General features: G+C 41.3%; 1 protein-coding gene across 4 annotated transcripts in view; it reads left to right on the top strand.

The window, feature by feature from the left end:
• Positions 1-19,363, top strand: part of MCTP2 (multiple C2 and transmembrane domain containing 2) — a 104,903-nt gene that overhangs the window by 17,353 nt on the left and 68,187 nt on the right. For all 4 annotated transcript variants that reach the window (XM_075713584.1, XM_075713583.1, XM_075713582.1 and 1 more), the window contains exons 4-9: positions 3,103-3,245; positions 4,034-4,110; positions 5,287-5,398; positions 7,026-7,061; positions 15,570-15,734; positions 17,562-17,692. In XM_075713584.1, coding sequence (XP_075569699.1) covers positions 3,103-3,245; positions 4,034-4,110; positions 5,287-5,398; positions 7,026-7,061; positions 15,570-15,734; positions 17,562-17,692 — 664 coding nt within the window. The remainder of the gene's footprint in view (positions 1-3,102; positions 3,246-4,033; positions 4,111-5,286; positions 5,399-7,025; positions 7,062-15,569; positions 15,735-17,561; positions 17,693-19,363) is intronic.

Below are 19,363 nucleotides of genomic sequence, written 5' to 3'. Positions count from 1 at the left end.
TGCCACCGAGCCCCGGTGCACGCCAGCTCCTGCCACGGAGGTGAAAGTCCATCTGTTTGCCGGCGCTGAGGTGTCAGCCCGTCATTTGTATGATCCTGCGCCGCCGACCCCTTTCCCCTGCCTGCCTAGTTGAGATGTTACCCCTCTGACAGCCCGACAGGCGAGCGCTGCCGAAACCCGTGCCCCTCTGCAATTATTTTCCCTAACAATTAACGCCGGTACTAACTTGACACCTTTTCCTTGTTTGGCTTTTGTAAACCATCATCCCTTTTTCTATTAATTCCCGGCATTAATATTTTCTTTCGCGCAAGTGCCGCCGTTCACCCGTGAAACAGTTTGAACATTATGTAGCTGTCAAGATAGCGAGGGATTACCCAGTGTGCCTTGCCGGAGTAAGTGACACCACTGAGGCCCCGGTTTGAGATGTTTATTTTGAGAGTAAGCTGACAAGCATGAAGGCCTGATCCCAGAGTGGCAATCTTATTTAATTAAAGGCCTCTTTTTATTATAGCTTTTTTCCCCTCACTGTTTTTTATATATTTTTATATAAATATATATTTATATAAAATATATATATTCCTTTTATATACATATATAAGTTTTTATATATAAATATATATGTAAATATAAAGGAAGACATTCTTTTTTATATATGTGTATATATATGGGAATGATTGCTAAAGCCTGGCTCACATGAGCAGTGCTGGGCAGCCGTTCCCCCTCTTTTATTTTCCTTTACTGTATAACAACCTGGAAAGCTTTCAGAGCAATAATGCAATTGGGATGCTTACTTAGCTAGAGTCTTCTTGCTTCTCATCCTTGGAGAAAGGGCTTGGAGTTTTATACTTGCAGATACTGAACTTGCTGGCTGTTTGCTTTCTCTGTCTCCTCTTTCTCTCTCTATTTTCACATTTTGCCCTCGTTCATGGGTTTTCTGTGCCAAAAGCAGAGGAATTATGGCCACAGACCACCTGCCTCTTCATGCTTTCATTTCATCAGTTACTTTCCTTGTCTCAGCCAGTTGCTATTTCATGCACAGAATAGGTTGTGGACATTATTATTACTATTTTTGTTATTTTTAATAATGCAGCTTGCTCCTGCTTATCCTGTAAATAAAAGCCAGTTCTTTTTTTTTGTTGTTGTTTCTTTTTAAAGGAGCTGGAAGAAACTAACACCAGAGAGCTCAATGCTGTTATTTCTTAACTTCTGCATCCTCTGAGGGCTACAGCCCGATCGTGGGGCTACGATTCATCTGGGTGTTCCCACTCGTTGTAGAAAGCGTGCTGGCTTTAAGCTCTACATTTTATATAAAAGTATAATCACAGTTCTGAGAAGTATTCTAGGGAAAGGTCTAGTCCTAACCTACTGAAAACAATGAGAAGCTGCCCTCTGACTTCCCTGGCTTTGGATCAAGCCCTTATTATTGCCTCCTAGAGGGGAAGGAAAAGAAACTTCTTTTTAAGTTTGCAGCATTTTTCACAAAAAGGGGTTGATTTCAACAATTACTATTTAGGAAAAGGATCAGCTGCAGGTAGTATTTGAAAACCAACTGATGTTTCCCTTCTGTGAATGAAACATCCTTTACATGCGGTATTGGCCAGGTGTCTACAACTCTTCGCTTTTGAAATTAGAACAGAATAAGAACTTTCTATAATTCTTAAAAATAAGTCTGTATGTCCCAGGAGCACAGTTCTTTACAGTACTACGTAATTCCAAATAAATGCTAACACATAGCTGTTTTTTCTTGAGTCTAAGTCTGTCTTCACATAACACTGATCAGAGCTTTGCATGTTTAAATGTGTATTTTTCACAATCTCACTGTTTCACCAAACTAGTGAGAAGACTGAGTATTGGTCTTAAGCTGGGTTATCCTGAACTGCCATGCATTTGTCGGCCAGTATCTCAGCCAGACCAGGGAGGACAAGTTCAGATTATTTCTGAATGTGAAGTCTGAGGTAGGAGTTGGGTCTTTTCCTACCGGCAGCCCACACTGCAGGTTGGGGGGCAGCCAGGACCATTGCGTTAGCTGTTATTCTTCTAATGAAATTGGACTGTTAGGAGGGAAGTTTAATTCCAAATATCAGGTATAATACAGACAATATTGAATGACAGATGAAAAGCACCTGGGATCAATTAATTGTATGTGCTGTTCCACTTCAGTTTTATTCTTTCCCTTATTTGCAGCTTGTGAGATTTTTTTTGCAGTCTGTATGCATTACTAAATCAACCATCTAGTTAAATCCTTCATGTACCTTTTCACCTCTTTTGTATGGTGTCCTGCACGGTGGTTGGTGTTAGTGCAGATGCCACTGGCTTAATAACAATAATAAAAAGTTGATTCCCTCTTCTGTTTTCCTTTGACAGATGCAAGTCTTTCTATTGCTGCCGAGTGGCATGAGCCTCACGCTCTGTCCACAGACATCTGCTCCATAAAAATACAGGATGTTATTGCCATGGCAAATTGTGCCACTTGGATTAAAAAATGTGTTACCTGAATATTGTTTGTTGTCTTTACGGAGTCTATTGTCCATGTGGTTTTTATCCTGAGCTGGTGAATAATGTCTATTTTTTTCACTGAAACTTGAAATTTGGTTTTAAGTAAATTGGCAAATGACACCAGTAATGAAATCCTGATGGGTATTTTAGCTATTGTTACTGGTTTCCTTGGAGCTCCTATCCAAGTTACGATGCTTTTGAGTTTTGGTCTTTTTATATATTCGTAGTCACAGGATCACATTTTTCTCTCTTCCACTGTCTGTGGTGTTAGTTGGCCTGTAAATAGTTCTTCATCCCTGCTTCCGTTTGCTCTTTTCCCAAATTAAAATGTTAACTAAAGAATAATTAACGTTCTTTAAGGTTAACAAGCAGAGATCAGGCAAACTATGAAGAATTTTTGTTGCTTGCTTTCAAACAACTCTGGTTCTGTTCTGTAGATTTCCTATAAGAACTAGCAATTTTTATATAAGTAATGAAGTTTATGCATGTATATATAAAATAAGTCATTACCATTTATTATTGTTATTTATTGTTTTATGAAAATATAATTTAAGGCTGTGGGGCCGCATGGAGGCATGCTAATCTATTTATTATTCATTATCACAGGTACAAGTGACCCATATGTGAAGTTTAAACTGAATGGGAAAACTCTATACAAAAGTAAGGTAGTCTACAAGAACCTCAACCCAGTTTGGGATGAAACTGTTGTGCTGCCTGTACAGACCCTCGATCAAAAACTCTGGATCAAGGTAAGTTTTGGGTTTAGACTTTTGAACGATGGGTCAATATTTTTTTAAGCAATTATTTTCAATGTTAGAAATGTATTGATTTTTATTCATTGTAGCAGTGTAACATAAACCAATCCAGTTTAAGACTTTCAGCAATTTCAAATTAAAATGCACATATGTCTTTTCCAGATTTTACTTGCATGTTTTCCTTCCTGTCTGCAAAAACCCAAGTTGAAATAAAACTCCTTGACTGGATATGTTTAAAGCTATGGAACTAAATTCTGCTCGCTCTTACCGTGCTTGTGCAAACTCAGTGAAACCCATAGTGGTTTCATAAGCACGTTTTAAGAGTGTAATTTGGCTAGGTTGAGCAGAATTATTACCTGGGATGCAGCCGTGACAAGTAGTAAAGCCTTTTCTCATTATGAGTAACGTTACAGTTACCAGAATTGCAAGCTACCAGTTGTGAGCACTAATTGCTAAAACATCTGTAGCCAGAAGTACCTGATTTTTGTGCAGCGTTTCATTATGCTATCGCGCAGAGCATAAATGAACAGGCACAATCCATAGCAGCACACATGCCTCTGTTTACATAATATTAAGAAGATACTTTCAAAATGCTGTTTAAATATTTAGTTAAAAATACAAATTAAAGCAGGGAGATGGAAAATTATCCCTGAATTTTATCTAAGCTTTGATCTTTCAAATACAACATTGAACTGAAAGGGCTTAAAATATGTGTTTTTTTATCAGCTGGGATAAAGCTGGCTTATGATGTGAAAACTATATCTATTTTATTTTGCTACCAGGTGTATGATCGAGATTTAACCTCTTCAGACTTCATGGGTTCGGCATTTGTAGCGCTCGCTGAACTTGAACTCAATAGGTAATACATTTTTAATTAAAGGTTGTTAATGCAGCTTAATTGAGAAACGTAGGAAAGTAATTGAATGCTTTTGCTCTGGCTTGGAATTTGTCTGTTCATGAAAACTTATTTTGATAGAAGGGTGGGGAGCACATTTTAAAAAAAAAGAAATTGCATGAGAGTAATCCTGTACACCTATGTTTATCCGGTGTGAATGACGTGCAGGATTCAGATCCAACCTGTATGAGCCCCATTCAGCAGAAGGTGCCCTTTCCTTCTCATGTCTAGGAATAAGAATAAGAGTTTCTATATGCGGCGTTGTTTTGGGAGAGCTACACCAGAATAATTTATGGAGGTGGAAGAAGAACGAAGGGAAAAGGTTGAGACCCCTTCTTAGCCCCATGTAGCACGGGGTGCCTTTTTCTGTATGTAATTGGGCCGGGGAGCAGTTTGCCTGGCTGGCTGCAAGCTCCCCGTTTCCAGCCTGCCCCTGCAGCCATCCATCCCAGCAGCAGCTCATCTGGCCCTGATTTAGTGCGGAGGCAAGCCCTGTGCCTTTTGTCTGCTGCTGCTGCTGCTTGGTCTCAATGTGGAGCTGGAAGCCAGGAATTCAAGTTTTAGTTCTTTCTTTTATACTCCCTTGCAGTGCAACTTTTTTCTTGGAGAAAATGAGTTCTCCCTGTGCAGGTATATTAGAGGTCCCATGGCTGTTATTTCTGAATTTCTAGAAACCTTAATGAATTTATCCCTGAGACAGTGCCAGCAGGTAAATACCAGCATTCCCGTTTTCAGAGAGGGAACTGAGTCACGGAGGGAGATTAAATGCAGGCAGAGATAAGGCAGAATAAATATCTCCAGCGTTGAATTCCAGCCATTAAAGTTAGAAAATTCACTTGGATGCATTTCCCTGTCACTCTTCTTCCCTGTGAAGTGGAAGTAGTAGTAACTTAATTCGGCATGTATCTGCATATGGAGAGTTACGAGTGTTAAGCAATGCTATATAAGCACCACGCTGCGTTATTAAAGGGGGGTGTACTTTGTCAGAACTAAGGAGGTACCTCCACATTTCCTGTTTTAACATTTAAACTCAATATTAGGAATTTCAGAAGCTGAAATTTGCACAGCTCAGCGTGACCTTTAATAATGAACTCAAGTTAACTGAAGTCAATATATACATGTCTTTTTTTTTACTTGTAGAACTATTGAACAGGTTTTAAAACTGGAAGATCCCAACAGTTTAGAAGATGACATGGGAGTGATTGTATTAAACTTGAGTCTAGCAGTCAAGCAAGAAGACTTCAAGAGAAATGTAAGTGGCTTAGGAAATCAAATTTATGGCTGGAATGTGTGTGTGGGGGTAAGAGCTGGCCTAATCTGATTTACTTGGAAACGCCACCTTTATTTTCATCCTCCGAGACTCAATATTGAAATCAAGATAGATCATAACTTTAAAAAAAGCCACCTATTTAACTGGGTAAAAGTTGCTTTGACATGTGTAGCTGGGTGGTTGTGTCTCGTAGCTCTGACGCGCACCGTGGCAGTGCTCTCCGTCTATCAGGGGGGTGGTATACGTCACCGCAACCTGCACCTTGCTGATGTATGAACCATACCTGCTGTGATCGCTATTCCAGAGCATACTATTTTCTGATTTCCACCTAGAAGTTTAGCCCTTTAAAAGAAACAGTTGGTGGGTTTTTTCTTTTTTTTTTCTTTTTTTTTTTTTTTTTTTCATGACAATGAAAAAAATGTATCTGTGTGAAATCTAAAAGCAGATTTGATGTTAAGACTTAAACTACACCAATCCTGCAGAGGAGCACACTGGCTGAGAGGAAAAGATTGCATGTAAAAACCCTGGCTATATAGTCTAGTATGAAAGTTGCTGTTTACAGCACATTATTGAATTATAGGTATGGAATTCCAGTCTGAATTGGATTATTTATAGAAACGTAAATGTTTCAAGGGGTTGGAAATAAAAATAAGAAAAAGCTAATGTGGGACGTCTGCTGTTCATTACTTATTTTTCAGATAGTTGCCTTTTTGAGAATCGTAAAATCTCAATTAATATTAAGATATTCTACCTCAGTATGTGATTATTTAAAACCTTAATGACAACATTCAGAACAGTGTTGTATTTATATATCTATATTATGTGATGGCTTTGATCTGGGATGTGAATTCCCCCTCTAACTTGTACAGGAGAATGTTGTTGGCACATATGCCGCTGGATTGCAGGAAGGGGTGAAGCAAAGACATAAAGTTACTTTAGCAAGCAAGCAGTTTATCTGAAAGAACCTCAGGAATTCTTCTGGGATTTTTGGGAAGGCATGGGCTAAACTGGACCTGGCCAGTGAGACAGAAAATACATTGGTTTAAAGTAGCAGCTTTTGGTACTCTTCGGCGCTTAGTTAACATTCTGAGTGCAGATGATAGAAGAGTTGGTGCACACTGTAATTTTTTTAAAGACAATGTTTTAAGCCCTCATATTTCAAATGCAAATTGCTCAGCCATTTCCAGTGGAATCAGAATAGTGAAATGGCTCTGTCCACATTAGCACTTAGCAGCAAGATGATTTTTTTTTTTTCCTTTTTAAATTAGCTTACTGTAGAACCAGATGGCACCAAAAGTATAAGCCATGTTTCTTACTAATGGCTCTGGGTCCCTCCACTTTTTATTCTTGATTACTTTTTACTTTTTTTTATTTCCTCTTTTTTTGGTGCAATGCAGGTATTTTGAGTTTGTGATTGTTATATTCCATGAGGGAGGGGAGATAGATGAATGCAGTTGTAAATCCAGCCCCCTACTTAGTAATAAGCTTTTCTAACACATTTGACAAGCTGCTGTTTGAATTACTTTACTAAACACTTTCTCCGTTTTACTCCTTCTCTGTTTCCTCTCTCTGGGTTCTCTTTGGTACAATGGTGGGGACCCATGAATAGAGATGGTCAAGTCGGAAGAAGCGAACTTCATCCAAGGTAATCCATATTTTTTCTCTTTTTAAAAAAAAAAAAGTCCTCTCCCAAAATCTGTGCCATCCTCTGAAATAGAAAGGATAAACATGGGAAAACTCTGAAGCATACATGCAGCCTGTCTTAATGTGGTGGCTGTGATAGCATTTGCTTTTTTGCTTTTTTTTTTTTTTTTTAATGTGATGAGAAATTGCTGCTGTTTTCTTATTGTAGGTGCTATGGTAGCATCCGGTGGTAAGTGAGAGTAAGACCCCATATAGCAAAGAGCTGTAGGAGAGAAAAACTGTCTGTACTAAGAAAATAAGTGTAAATTCAAGCAAAAAAAGGAGCTGTGGAGTATTTGAGTTGTTTAAGAATACCTGAAAGGTGGCCAGTAGTTGGTACTGGAGTTGAACGCAGGTCTCCTGGATCCCAGTCTAATCGATTGCATCGCCTCTTGCCATGGGAGGAATTTTGTGAGGCAGTATTTCTTCTGGTCGCTCCTGTGGGTTCTGAAATTCCTTTTGTTCTTGGGATGGAGACCGAGCAGAGAGTTTTCATTACCAGCAATGTAGCAGGATTTCCAAGATTTGTGTGTTGCTACATAGCTACATAACTTGCTTTCCTTGGTCTTCTGTAGTATCCTTGCAGGCTTCCATTATTCTTATGTTCCTACACTGTCCCATTCTTGCATTAGATTTTAACTTTTTTGGGAAACAGACTGTGGCTTTTTATTTGTTCTGTAAAGCTTTAATTTGCTATTGAGTAAATAATAATGACATAGAAACTGCAGGCCCTAGTACCCACCTTGAGAGCTATACAATCTAACTTTCCGAAAAGCAGAATTTGGCTCTTACGCGAACACATATGCATCTTGATATTTTCCCTATATAACTATTGGTTTGTGCCTAAATAAATTGAATAATTAACCTCCTCTTGTTTTATTTGTTACAACTGCTATGTGCAGTGTAAAAGAGCCAGTCCTCTCAGGTATTGTGCCAGCAAGTATATTTTTGTCAATAGAAGAAGTGCAAAGTACAGCCCTTGGAGCTGGATGGCAGCTTGGCGAGCCCCAGTTTCAGGGATAACGCGGCCCTTCCCGCAGCACTTGGTGCGGAGAGCCGCCAGGCATCCCTGAATGCTGTATGACAGAAAGTGATGGAATAATTGAAGAGCTCAGCACTTTAGTTTTTAACTAAAGCTCTGGAAATTACTGTGCCCTCACTCAATCAGTGTAGCTTGATCCCCCTTTCTCTCACGCATGCACACACAGCTGTCTCTTGACGCTGGTTGGCTTTGGGTCCTGGAAAGGGAGCCAGGTTTTTAAACTCTGGTCCTTTTTGTCCAGAATAGCCAAACTTCTGTCTTGGTTGCTGCCACTGGATTTTTTTTTTTTTTTGTACCCTATATCTCATTGCATTTTGAATAATTTTTTTTACATACAGGACATTTTACATACATTACATTTTTGGACCTTTAGCTGTAAGCCATACTGGCAGGTCTGGCTTGTGCCTTAGCATCTTTTTAAATAAAAATAAGGGATGCTGAAGCATGGTACTGAGTTAGAAGTGAAACTATTGTTTAAAAGAAGAGGGGGGAAAAAAAAAAAGAGCTGCAACCCTGTGCTCTATTCTGTTCCAGTCACTAGAGGGTAGGAGAGCTTCAGTTCTTCCTATGGAAGACACAGTTCATGCTCCAGTGTGATCTCTAAAGAAAAGCTCTGTGACCATCCAAAGGCAGTAAAAATATTTCCCAGCATGCGCTGGAAAAATCTGACAAAGCAGTATTTCCTACTTTATTGATTCTGCTACTGCACTAAAACACTAGTACTGTACATCAATAACCATCTTTAGTTAGGAAACTCTGGTCTGTGGAAGCAGTACTAGCAGTTTGTGGCAGAACATAAAGGCTAGAAAGAAAAATTGTGTGCATGGGGAATATAGGCATCTAGGGAAGGCACAAGAGGTTATGGAAGAATAGCCAGAGAGTATGATGGGGTAGAAAACAATGTTGCTGGACGAGATAAAGATACGGGAATAAGGGGGGCAGGGGAAATGGAGAGAGCTCTGTAACTGGTACACAAACTCGTCTCTTTTGGCTGCTGAGCTGACTCTGGTTGGTTGTTGCAGGAGAAAAAGGCCATATACTTTCCATTTGAGCAGCTGAACTGAGACAGATCTAAATTTCATCTCTGTAGGTTTAGGCAAATAAAAGTTTTCTATTAGAAATGGTTTTCCTGGTTTTTTTGTGCTGAACTACAGCTGACCTGTATTGTAATATTTAGCTTTTCTTCTTCTACAAATACAGGGGAAATTACTTATTTTAAGGATGGACAAAATGAATACAACTTTCACAGCCTTTTTTAATCTGTATTGCCTATATGAAAGAAATCTGATTATACTCTAATTTGACCGTTTTATGTTATCTGAGTGCAGATTTGGCACATCAGTGTCCTAAATGAGTCTTGTCACATCAGTCACGGGATTCTTGCTGGCTTCCCAAATTCACCCCAAATGGTTAGTATGCCTGTTGATTGCGTCAATACCTGATGCAACCCCGTGTCAGTCTGGTGAAGGGGTTCACGTGGGCAGCTGTGAATACCGGGCACTCTTCATATGTGTTCCCTGAGCTCAGTTGCTTTTTGAAGAAAAAGCTACATTTCAGACAACAACAAAAACAGCAGCAGTACAGGATCTCCCATCTAGCTATGGTTGTCTCACAGTCATTACAGAGAGTATGCAGGAAGGATTTCAGCAACTGAATATTGTCTTTTAAATCATTTTGGTGTAAGAGCTGTTGAACTGGATGATTTGGCTATCTGTTGATTACACAGTATATATTTTTCACTGCTGCTAGAAGGGAATCATCACACATCTGGGCAGACTCCTGATACATGGTCAGCACATCCAGATCCCTCATTTTTCATGGGAGCTGAGAACAGCATTGTCCTCTGTGGGAGCTGTCTCCAAGAGCGCAGCTTTCTTCTTTTTCTCATGGAGGGTGGCATTGCAAAGGGAGGAGGATATTATTAGGCAGTGCATTACTATATGCACTCACATCTGTGTATTAGCAAGCTCTCCTCTCTTTTCTGTTTTTCTTTCTGCAGCTATCTGGGGCACAGAGGGAGTTGGTAGCTACCTATGCTGGAGCCCAACACACTGATGCTCAGTAGCCTTGTTTGTCCCGGGTGGCTTGAGTCTCACCCTGAGTGCCCTGTGTGCTATTTCCAGCATTTGTACAGCTGACTAACCTTTAAGTGTTGAACATCTATGAAGCAAATAAGCAGGTTTGCTTGGGGTGGATTGACCCGCAGTAGTTCAGTCCTGAAACAAAAGCAACGCAATTGCCACCTTGATCGCCTAAGCTGATTGAATAAATTGGCTGAAAGGCTGACTGGACCCAAGTGCTCCTTGGCGTCTCATCGCAGGGGAAAATCCCTCGCTCCCCTTTTTTTCTGCGTGGGCTGTTAGGTTTCATTTTTGCCTGCCTCATTGTATTTGGCTTTCTCCCGCAATACCCCGTGGGCAGCGGTGCGCTCTGAGTGTTCCGCAGAGCAGAGGGACTTGCTTGCCACAGGGTCACGCATCGTGGCGGCAATCTCGTGTCGGTTCACTTGCCTTTCTCGCTGCCCTCTCCTCTTTCCCGGGGGAGACTGCCTCTGCCAAATGGTTTCCCTGCCTAATGAGGAGAGGTCCAAAGAGTCTTCCTATTTGCGTGTTGTTGTTTTCTCAAATGGCAAATTACATGGCCCAGTTTTGACGTTGACCTCTTCACAGGGATTGCAGCAGGCTTTCTGTTGTCCTGTCTCATCCTTTTAAATGAAAGATGTGAGAGATGGATTCGCTTCACACTTGGCCACCTCGCCATGTCATTTAAATGTACAATTTTTCTGCATCTCTTTATTGCTTCAAAAACAAGTTTGAACTTGGGGCATGTATGTGTGTGTCAGGAAAAGAGACAGATTTGAAAGCAGCCCTGATGCACCAGAGGGGATTCGCTGGGTGCCTATAGAGGGAGATTATATACAAATGGTGTTAGCAGGGAGACTCAAGTTCCCAAAGGATTTTGTGAAGCTGGGTCAATGAGATGGTTCTTCCCCCTCCAAAGCTCTGGCATTCTTGCTTGTCTCCTGTATTTGCCTCTGTGAAGGCAGAATATGGCCCACCTGCTCATTCTTGTCTGGTTTTCTTCTTTAAACCAGAGCCAGAATGTAACAAAGAATTGAAAGTTGGTGTGTGAAGCTTTTATATTCATTTTGAAACCAGAAACCAGATTCTGAAAATGGTATTGTGAGCACTGATTTTTAATTTTTCTGTTCGGAGATGTGGGATGTTTTCTGGGGAGACGTTCTTTCCGAGCAGCACAGAGAAGAACCATCTTCTGTTCCTCACGTGGCAGGGTCCTGCTCTATGACCAGGCCATACTTTTGCTTCAGAAAAGATTACTCATTACTTACCTGATGTTACAGAGTCCCTAAATCTGCAGTAAAACATGGGTTCTTACACTTTAAAAACATGTAGTTTGTTTTTTTAAGTGTAAAGCTTTCTGGATATTCTTGTGCTCACTATTTTCTTTCTGTCTGGCTTGTTTGGGAGATGCTTTTTGTTCAAGTTGTTATCCATTTTACAGCAGTGAACTGCTCATAAAGATGACCTTTATGGTATCACTGGTTATTTGCACCCAGAGCCCAGCCAAAATCAGAGTTCTATCTGGAGACAACCCCTCAAATTCCGGTCTCAAGGCTATTTTGATTTCAGAAGTAATGGGGGGACAGGAAGGAATAAGCAAACTTGTCCAATGTCTTGTGCTTGGGACATGTGCCAACTTCCATCATAAAGCATATGTTTCCTAATTTCCAGCCCTATAGCCTGATCCTAGCTTCAGCCAACTTTTCTGTACTTCTGCAAGGCACCTTTACTTTGGTCTGGGACATAGCCAAAGTGTGAGCTGGCTGACTGCAGCAAGTTTGCAGGAAAATGTAGCAGGAGAGGTCTGAAGGACCTGGCATCCAGTCTAGGAGTGCAGCTGGAAAGAGCTCAGGTTCAGCAGCAGGAGGAGCTGAAGTACCCAAATGCGGAGGTGTCCGTAGTCTGGGTGGTAACAGGGGAAGGAAAGAGCTGGAAAGATAAAACCACTTTAAAATTGCCACTGATTAACCAGTTATGTCCTCCTTTTCTGGCTGGTGTAGAGAGAGGCTTTGATTTTTCTGATGTCTCATTGTGAAGGCAGGTTAGAGTAGTGTTTGAGGTGGTTTTTTTCAGTGCTTGTTTTGCCCCAAAGTAGCTTTGTTGGACTAGAGTGCCGTTCTCTGTGCTCTGCTCTGTAATAGTTTTGCCAACACAGAGGGAGGCTGTGAAGTTTAATCAATTAACTCCGTGTAAATCAGTTTGAAATGAGTAGGTGCAGAGTATCAGAGAGGAGGTAAGACTTTTAAAATAAATAATGCAATAACATTTTCTTGTCACCTGGGAGGCATTTGCCATAGTCCAGACTTCCCCAGGCAACACTAAAGTTGACTCATTGATGGTCCAGGTCCGTGGGTCTACCACACATCTGGGTTTCCCCAGACACGCTTCCTTCCAGAAACTGAGTGGAATCTGAGACACTGCCTCTTTGGCTGGGATTTCCATTGGGGTGGTCAGAAGAACAGCCTGCCAAGTACCTGGGGAGGCTGGAGAGGTGGCCGCAGAGCATGCACAGAGTGGGTCTTTGGTGCGTGTGTAGACTATACGAGGTGCAGGAGACGTGCCAGACCTGCTGAGCACACGCTGTGGGAGTGACCTGGACATGTCCAGGAAATCCAAAGCATTCCTAACATGGTGGGCTGTCTTGCAGGCAAGCAGCCATCCTGGGCTCCATGCTGCTCCTTTTGGAGAGAGGCTTGCGGTGGTGGCAGAGCTGGGTTGGGGGAGGCAGGAAGCAGACTGCAGTCACCAAGTCTGTGTCGAGGTGCTGCAGATCAGCACTATGCCCTAAACCGATTGCAAACATCTTGGCTTTTCTATCCAGTGTGATGCTCTAAAGTGATGCTAGATCTTGTCCAGAAAGTAGCCAGGTCCTGTTAGCTGGAGACCAACATAACCCCCTTTCTGAGATGAGCACAGAGCACTTTTGCAGCTGCACAGCCATCCAGAAAAGGGATGCACAAGGCCGTTTGCTGGGGGCCACCTGTTTTGGAAGGTTAGAGTTGATGCATTGCAATGTGCTCTAGTAATACCGAGCTGCAGGTGCTGATTTTTCCCAGGACTGCGTGGAATCTGGGCTGGTTTGGGTACCTCTCAACAGTCCTTTGAACTGTCAAGTCAGCGGCTAAAAGGGTGGGGTTATGTATGCTACAGAATTTGGGTAGGAAGACCCCCAATGCTGAGTGACTCCCTAAAATACTGTTCTGGTTAAAAAATGAAAAGAATCCAAAATTGATTTGAAAACTGAGTGATAACAACTGTCTTTCGTGTTCAGCCTGGAAGCTTTGAAGAGAACTGGATGCTTTGTTTTTAAAAGAAATTGTAATGCAGATAATAAACTTTGTCTGGGTATTTTTTGGTAGGTTTTTTTTTGTGTGTGTGTGTGTGAACTAGCATCAAATACCTCTTCCTCCTCTGAGGAAGGAGCGTGGGGGAGGGAAAATCCTTGGTCCTAAAGCAGCAAGTACATCACATCAAACATGACTATGTTAAATACTAAAATGTTCAAAGTACAACCGAGATAGATAAAGGCTTTGATGGGAAGTGGATATTTCCCAGGGACATTACAAGCAATAATCCAGATGTTATGGTGTAATGCAACGAGTGTCCATGGATAGATGGGGAGCTCAAGCCAAGCAGCGCCTGCTGTAGGCCTTAGCCCTCCACTCCCATGCTGTTACGCCATATGGAAGCAATCTCCAGGCCCCTTTAATAGCCAGCTTTGGATTCCATTTTCACAGGGCTCATAGAGCTAAGTGGAGCTGTTTTATGGACAAGTTAGATAGAAGCCTTTCCAAGATAAACATCCAATTCGAAATTAGGACATACCAAGCTGCAAAATTATTTTAGGGCATATTTCATGGAAGCACTGCCATTTTTCTAAGGCGATTGCCAGACTGTAGAATGGCCTTTGATCCCTCGTGGACATTACTCCCTTTTTTATAAAAAGGATTTTGAAATAGTTTAGTGTTTAGGGAGGAATATATCTGCCGGGACTTTGAAGTATGTCCATGGGAACAGTCATGCTTTAGCTTTTTGGCCTAAAAGACGAACTTTTTTTAAAAAAAAAAAAAAAAAAAAAAACAACGAAATTACATTGCAGCTGGATTTATGAATCAAAATCTCGTTTTCTTTTTAAAGGTAGGAATTTTTAATCAGTGTGCCAGGAAAGCCAAACAGGGTGTTTAAATAGAAGTTTATTAATATGCTTGTGGGATTCAAAGAGCTGGGTATTTTAACCAGTAAAAGCGAGAAAAAAAGATTGTGAGTTCACCACCCATGATTTAGGAATTTTGTTGCTGGGTAATTGATCCATAAAAAGTAATCTTCAGACATCAGGTGCTTTTGCAATCGTTTTATTTAGCAACAACATTTCTTACTTGCTTTTAAAGCTAACACGTCCTGTTTTAAAGTGACTTGTGAAATCTTCTCCTCCGTCTTGCTCCCACCTGTATATGACATGATTGAAGCTCCGAAGTGTGGCGAGTTAAAAGTTGCTTCACGAGAATAAAATATGGCAGGATTTTTACTGCGAGAAGAAAAGTATAGCCTTGAGTTTTAATGTTTCCAGCTCACTCCCCCCAAATAAAGGCCTATTTAATCATCCTCTGTCCCATAAAATATTGCCAGTTAGCAAACTGTTAGCGCAGCCGTGCTATGTAGGATGAAGCTGTGAAGGTAACAAATGTGGCTACCAGGTAACCATAACTCCAGATAAAGAGCCTGGTGGTGTCAGTGTTTTTTCAGCAGGCATCAGTATTTTTGATTCGTGAGCTCAGTTTCTGGAAGCAGGAGCTGCAAAGGCAGCAGGCGAAGAGCTAACGTGGACGACAGGCAGTTGAGTGATTGAGGAGCTGGAAGATGCGTGCTCAGCCTTTCACCTGGCCCTAGACTTTATGATTGTGGGCTGTCTCCCCAGAAAGGACAGACCCGCGTTTTATGGACGTAGCTGGAGACATTTAAGAGTTTACTTTAGTTTCTCCCCCCTCTTCCACCTCTCCTTCCTCTCACTCTCCTGTGTCTTCCCCTGAGACAAGGTAACAGATTGCTCTCAGCGCTCAAGGTCTGCTCTTGCTGAAGTTCAGCCAGGTTAGCTGAAGTTGACTACTCCGGTGGTTTAAGCTAACCCTGCTGATTTTGCTCTGATGCTGAACATTTTCCTTTCACAGGGCCAGCTGTAGTACAGTACAGGCAGAAAATCCATAACATGTTTCTGCCCTCCATTCTCTCCTTACTCTTAGGGGATTGTGATACCTCTCTCACTTCTGGTGCTTTCATATCACAGTCAGTTTGAGCATAAAAATGTGGGTTTGGGAGTATAAATGCTTCATGTCACTGACTTGCTTTTCAGTCAAGTTTCATGCGGAGCATGCGACTCTCCGACTCCTTGCGCAAGAACCAGTTGTGGAATGGGCTGGTGACCATCACACTCTTGGAGGGGAAGAACATCCCCGGAGGGGGTTTGGCAGAGATTTTTATTCTCCTCAAACTGGGAGATCAAAGATACAAGAGTAAGGCAAGTATTAAGGATTTCCTTAAGTTTGCTGAAGCCAATAGGGTATTTGGTGGGTTTTTTACCAGTGTTGCTAACTCAGATGGAACTATTCTTGAATCTCTTCTATATAAATGAGATCAAAACCAGGAGACCAGATCAGGGACATTAACACTTTACGAATATGTTTTACATGCCAATATAGAAATAGGAAGTTAGGAATATTGTGTGTATCTGTTTTTGTGCATTTAACATACTTATCATATTGATGGATGTTTGACATTAATATGAAATGAATTAAAACTACATGCATCACACATGTGTTTTATTCTCTGCCAATACAGAAGTCAGGTTTGCAATGTTAGCTATGGTGGAAAAGCAGACCTGAAATGGTTCCCAGTGCAGGGGAATTATTATTAGTTTTAAAGCACCTTTCTTGAAAAATGTTATGTATAGCAGAACCCGCCCCCCCCTCCCCAAACACACAGAATATTCCATGGTTTTGATTTGAATTTTTGTTCGTCTAGGCTGTGTTTACTTGTATCCAGTACCGTTTCATGGGAAAGAAAGAAATGGGGTTCCCAAAGATATACATTTCATCTCCAAAGTTGAATAAGTAGAGAGGCTATAATTAAAATAATACTCTGTTGAGAAAGCAAGAGCTCTGCATGTCATGAACTGGAAGTGCAGAGGGAGCAGGAGGAGGAAACAAACAAACCCCTCCTGTACAAAATGTACAGAGCAAGTTCACAGAACATAGCGTTCAGATGTAGGCGCATCTGAAACCTGCACTCTGTCCCCCACTTCGGACCTCAAACCGAGGTCATGATATAATGTTTTTATTTAGAAAAGCAGCTTTGAAAAATAACAAACGGGTTAGTTATTTTAAAATAACTATACATTATTCCTGTTAAGATTCCTTTTTATGTTTCTCTTTAATGGCCTATGTCATGAATCTGGAAGACTGCACTGTTTGCAGTTACAGAAAATTAAAAAGTTTGAAATGGGGAGCCAAGTACAACATTGTCTGCAGTGAGTTAATTGCATAGTGTGTCTGTCTGGGGCCCAGCAAAAGTTGGGGACTGCTGCCTTTACGCCCTAATAAGACTTCAAATTGACAGTACTTCACGTTCTTTCCTGGAGTTTATTCAACTTATGAAGTACAATCTCTCATGGTCTAGAAAAGTGGACAAGGTGGGAGAAATCTCAGTCATGGTCCAGCTAATCCTATCTCCTGTTCTCTCAGTGACCATGCTGATATTGCTGGTGGGCAGTGTAGTGTGATATAAATTGCAAGTGATTTAAGTCTCAATCCGGTGAATACTCAGAGCAACCTGAACACATGAACAATTCCACTGAACTCAGAGGGACAATTTACACATTTCAAATTAGCTGGATGCTAATAATTTCAAGGCTGCTCCTTCTTTGCCTACATCTTAACACAGAAGGGTAAAAAATTCTGCGTTGGGTTCCTGAATTCATTCAAGCCTATTTTCAGGTGATTGTCCTCAGAAGGTTTATTCTTGATTTCTTCCAGTGTGTGAGTGAGGTTGAATGATGACCATGGTCCACTGAAAGTGGAGCTGGTGGATCCACCTTGCATTTCAGAATTTCTCCAGCCATTCATTCACATCACACTTGCATATTTACCATTATTGGGAGAGAGGAAAGAGATTTTTTTTTTTTAAGAAAGATGCTCTGCACGATGGGCTGGGGAGCTTTGGTTGGAATGACCTTAGCACTTGATGTCCTGACATCCGGCCTTGTTCTTGTAGAAGAATTGATATGTGCTTTACTGTGGAAATAAGTACCGTTTAAGAAAAGTAAATATTATAACTGCATGTTTTCTAGACACTGTGTAAGAGTGCAAATCCTCAGTGGAGGGAACAGTTTGATTTTCACTACTTCTCTGACAGGAAGGATATGTTGGACATTGAGATCTGGAGAAAGGATAACAAAAAGCACAAGGAGCTTTTGGGAACGTAAGTTGTTGGGTGTTTTCGGGGGGGGGGGGGGGTAAGTACAAAAGATAACATGATTTTTATTATTATTTTTGAAATTGATCAATTTATTTTCATTACCAGCATCATACTGTATGTTTCTCTCCTTATACTAGTCATGTCCAGATGCCTCTGTAAGGGTATGTTTATTAAAACCTATTACTGGGTAACTGATTAACCATGACCTGAATGTGGAGACACCCAAGCTGACTCCACACAAACTGACTGTAAAATCCAAAATACTGTAGGAGCTCAGTGGCAGCCATTTCTGGGAGAGCTGGTGGCAGCAAGAAGGCAGTATTTGTCTGTATGTGCATGGGGATATTGCTCCACATCCCTTGTGCCCTGCAGGGCTGATTTGCTGCTTCAGGCTGGTGGCAACTCAGGGATCTTTGTGCTCCTTTTAAGAGTGGCACTGGTGTCCCTTTTCACTGTTTGCACCTTGGTGGTGTGTTCTTGTAGCCTTGTTTACATAGGGGTCCTATTACCTGCGTTTGCTTTAAATGGGTAAGCTCTTCTCCACTGCCACAAAGGGCTGTTCTCTGTGGGTTTGGTGCCCCATCCTATGGCACAAGTTCATGTTGTTTGAAGCATAATTTGCAGGTGCAGCCTCACAGGTGATTTACCTATCTCCGGATTTTGTCCCACTGCATTATTCCATTATAGCTCCAAATTCTCAAGTAATGATCTTTTGCCATGTTAGCAGATGAGGCTTTTTGTGGGTTAGTAGTTGAACCTTTTAATTTCTTAACGGGGATAGAATACAGGTCCTGCTCTTGCCTCTCCACTCTAACTCCTTATTCTGTACAGTATTAGTACACTCTTTGTTTCCTAGTAGTAACCATATCTTTCCTCCTGTTGCCTCCTCCCTTCTTTTGGCCTGCAGTGTTGTCCTCTAGACCCCTCCCCAAAGTGCATCTGCACAGCTGGCTACATGCAGCAGCCCTAAGAACCACTTAATTTACCAGAGCCCCTCTGGTCTGTCCATGCTTATCTGCTTGCAGGATCAGTGCTACAACCTCTGAATTCTTAGGGGCAGGGATCTGTCTGCAGTTGTTTGCCGTTCTCACCTGGCAAGCGTTGCACAACTTGCTGACTAAGTAACAGTAACTCATAAGAACATTCTCTTACTTTAAGCATTCAAATAGTTTGAAACTGTTCACTGAAAAGAACAATGCCCTTTGGCTCTACAAATGTTTGTGGTTTTGCAGAGCAGGAAATGCTTTCTGGCTGAATGCTATGGCTCATCACATGGTGAAGCGGCTGAAGATGAATCTGTTCCTTCCATTCTCACAGTTACTTTTATTACTTCTGATATTCTGTTTAGAGTTAGGAAATGTAGCAGTGTTTGCAGCCTGCCTCTGTTCAGTCTCCCTGATGCTGGAGCAATTCTTCCTTAGGTTTTTCCCTCCGCTTTCTTTTTTTTCTTCTACTGGTTTCTGGCAGGTGGTGTTGAGTGTGGAAAAAATTATCAGCAAAATGCTTATTCTATTATTAAAGATTTCAGCACTGGGAAAGCCCGCATGTGTTAGATTTACCTTCAAATTATTTTTGCTGTCTATGTGGAGAGAAAATATTACTGTTGTTGCCTTAAGCACAGCAAATTCTCTGTAGTATCAAAACAGGAAAAAATTATACTAGATTTTAAAGAGT

This window comes from Pelecanus crispus, chromosome 7 (assembly GCF_030463565.1).
Source record: "Pelecanus crispus isolate bPelCri1 chromosome 7, bPelCri1.pri, whole genome shotgun sequence".
Classification (NCBI taxonomy): Eukaryota; Metazoa; Chordata; class Aves; order Pelecaniformes; family Pelecanidae; genus Pelecanus; species Pelecanus crispus.
This window is presented reverse-complemented; position numbering and strand designations above follow the sequence as displayed.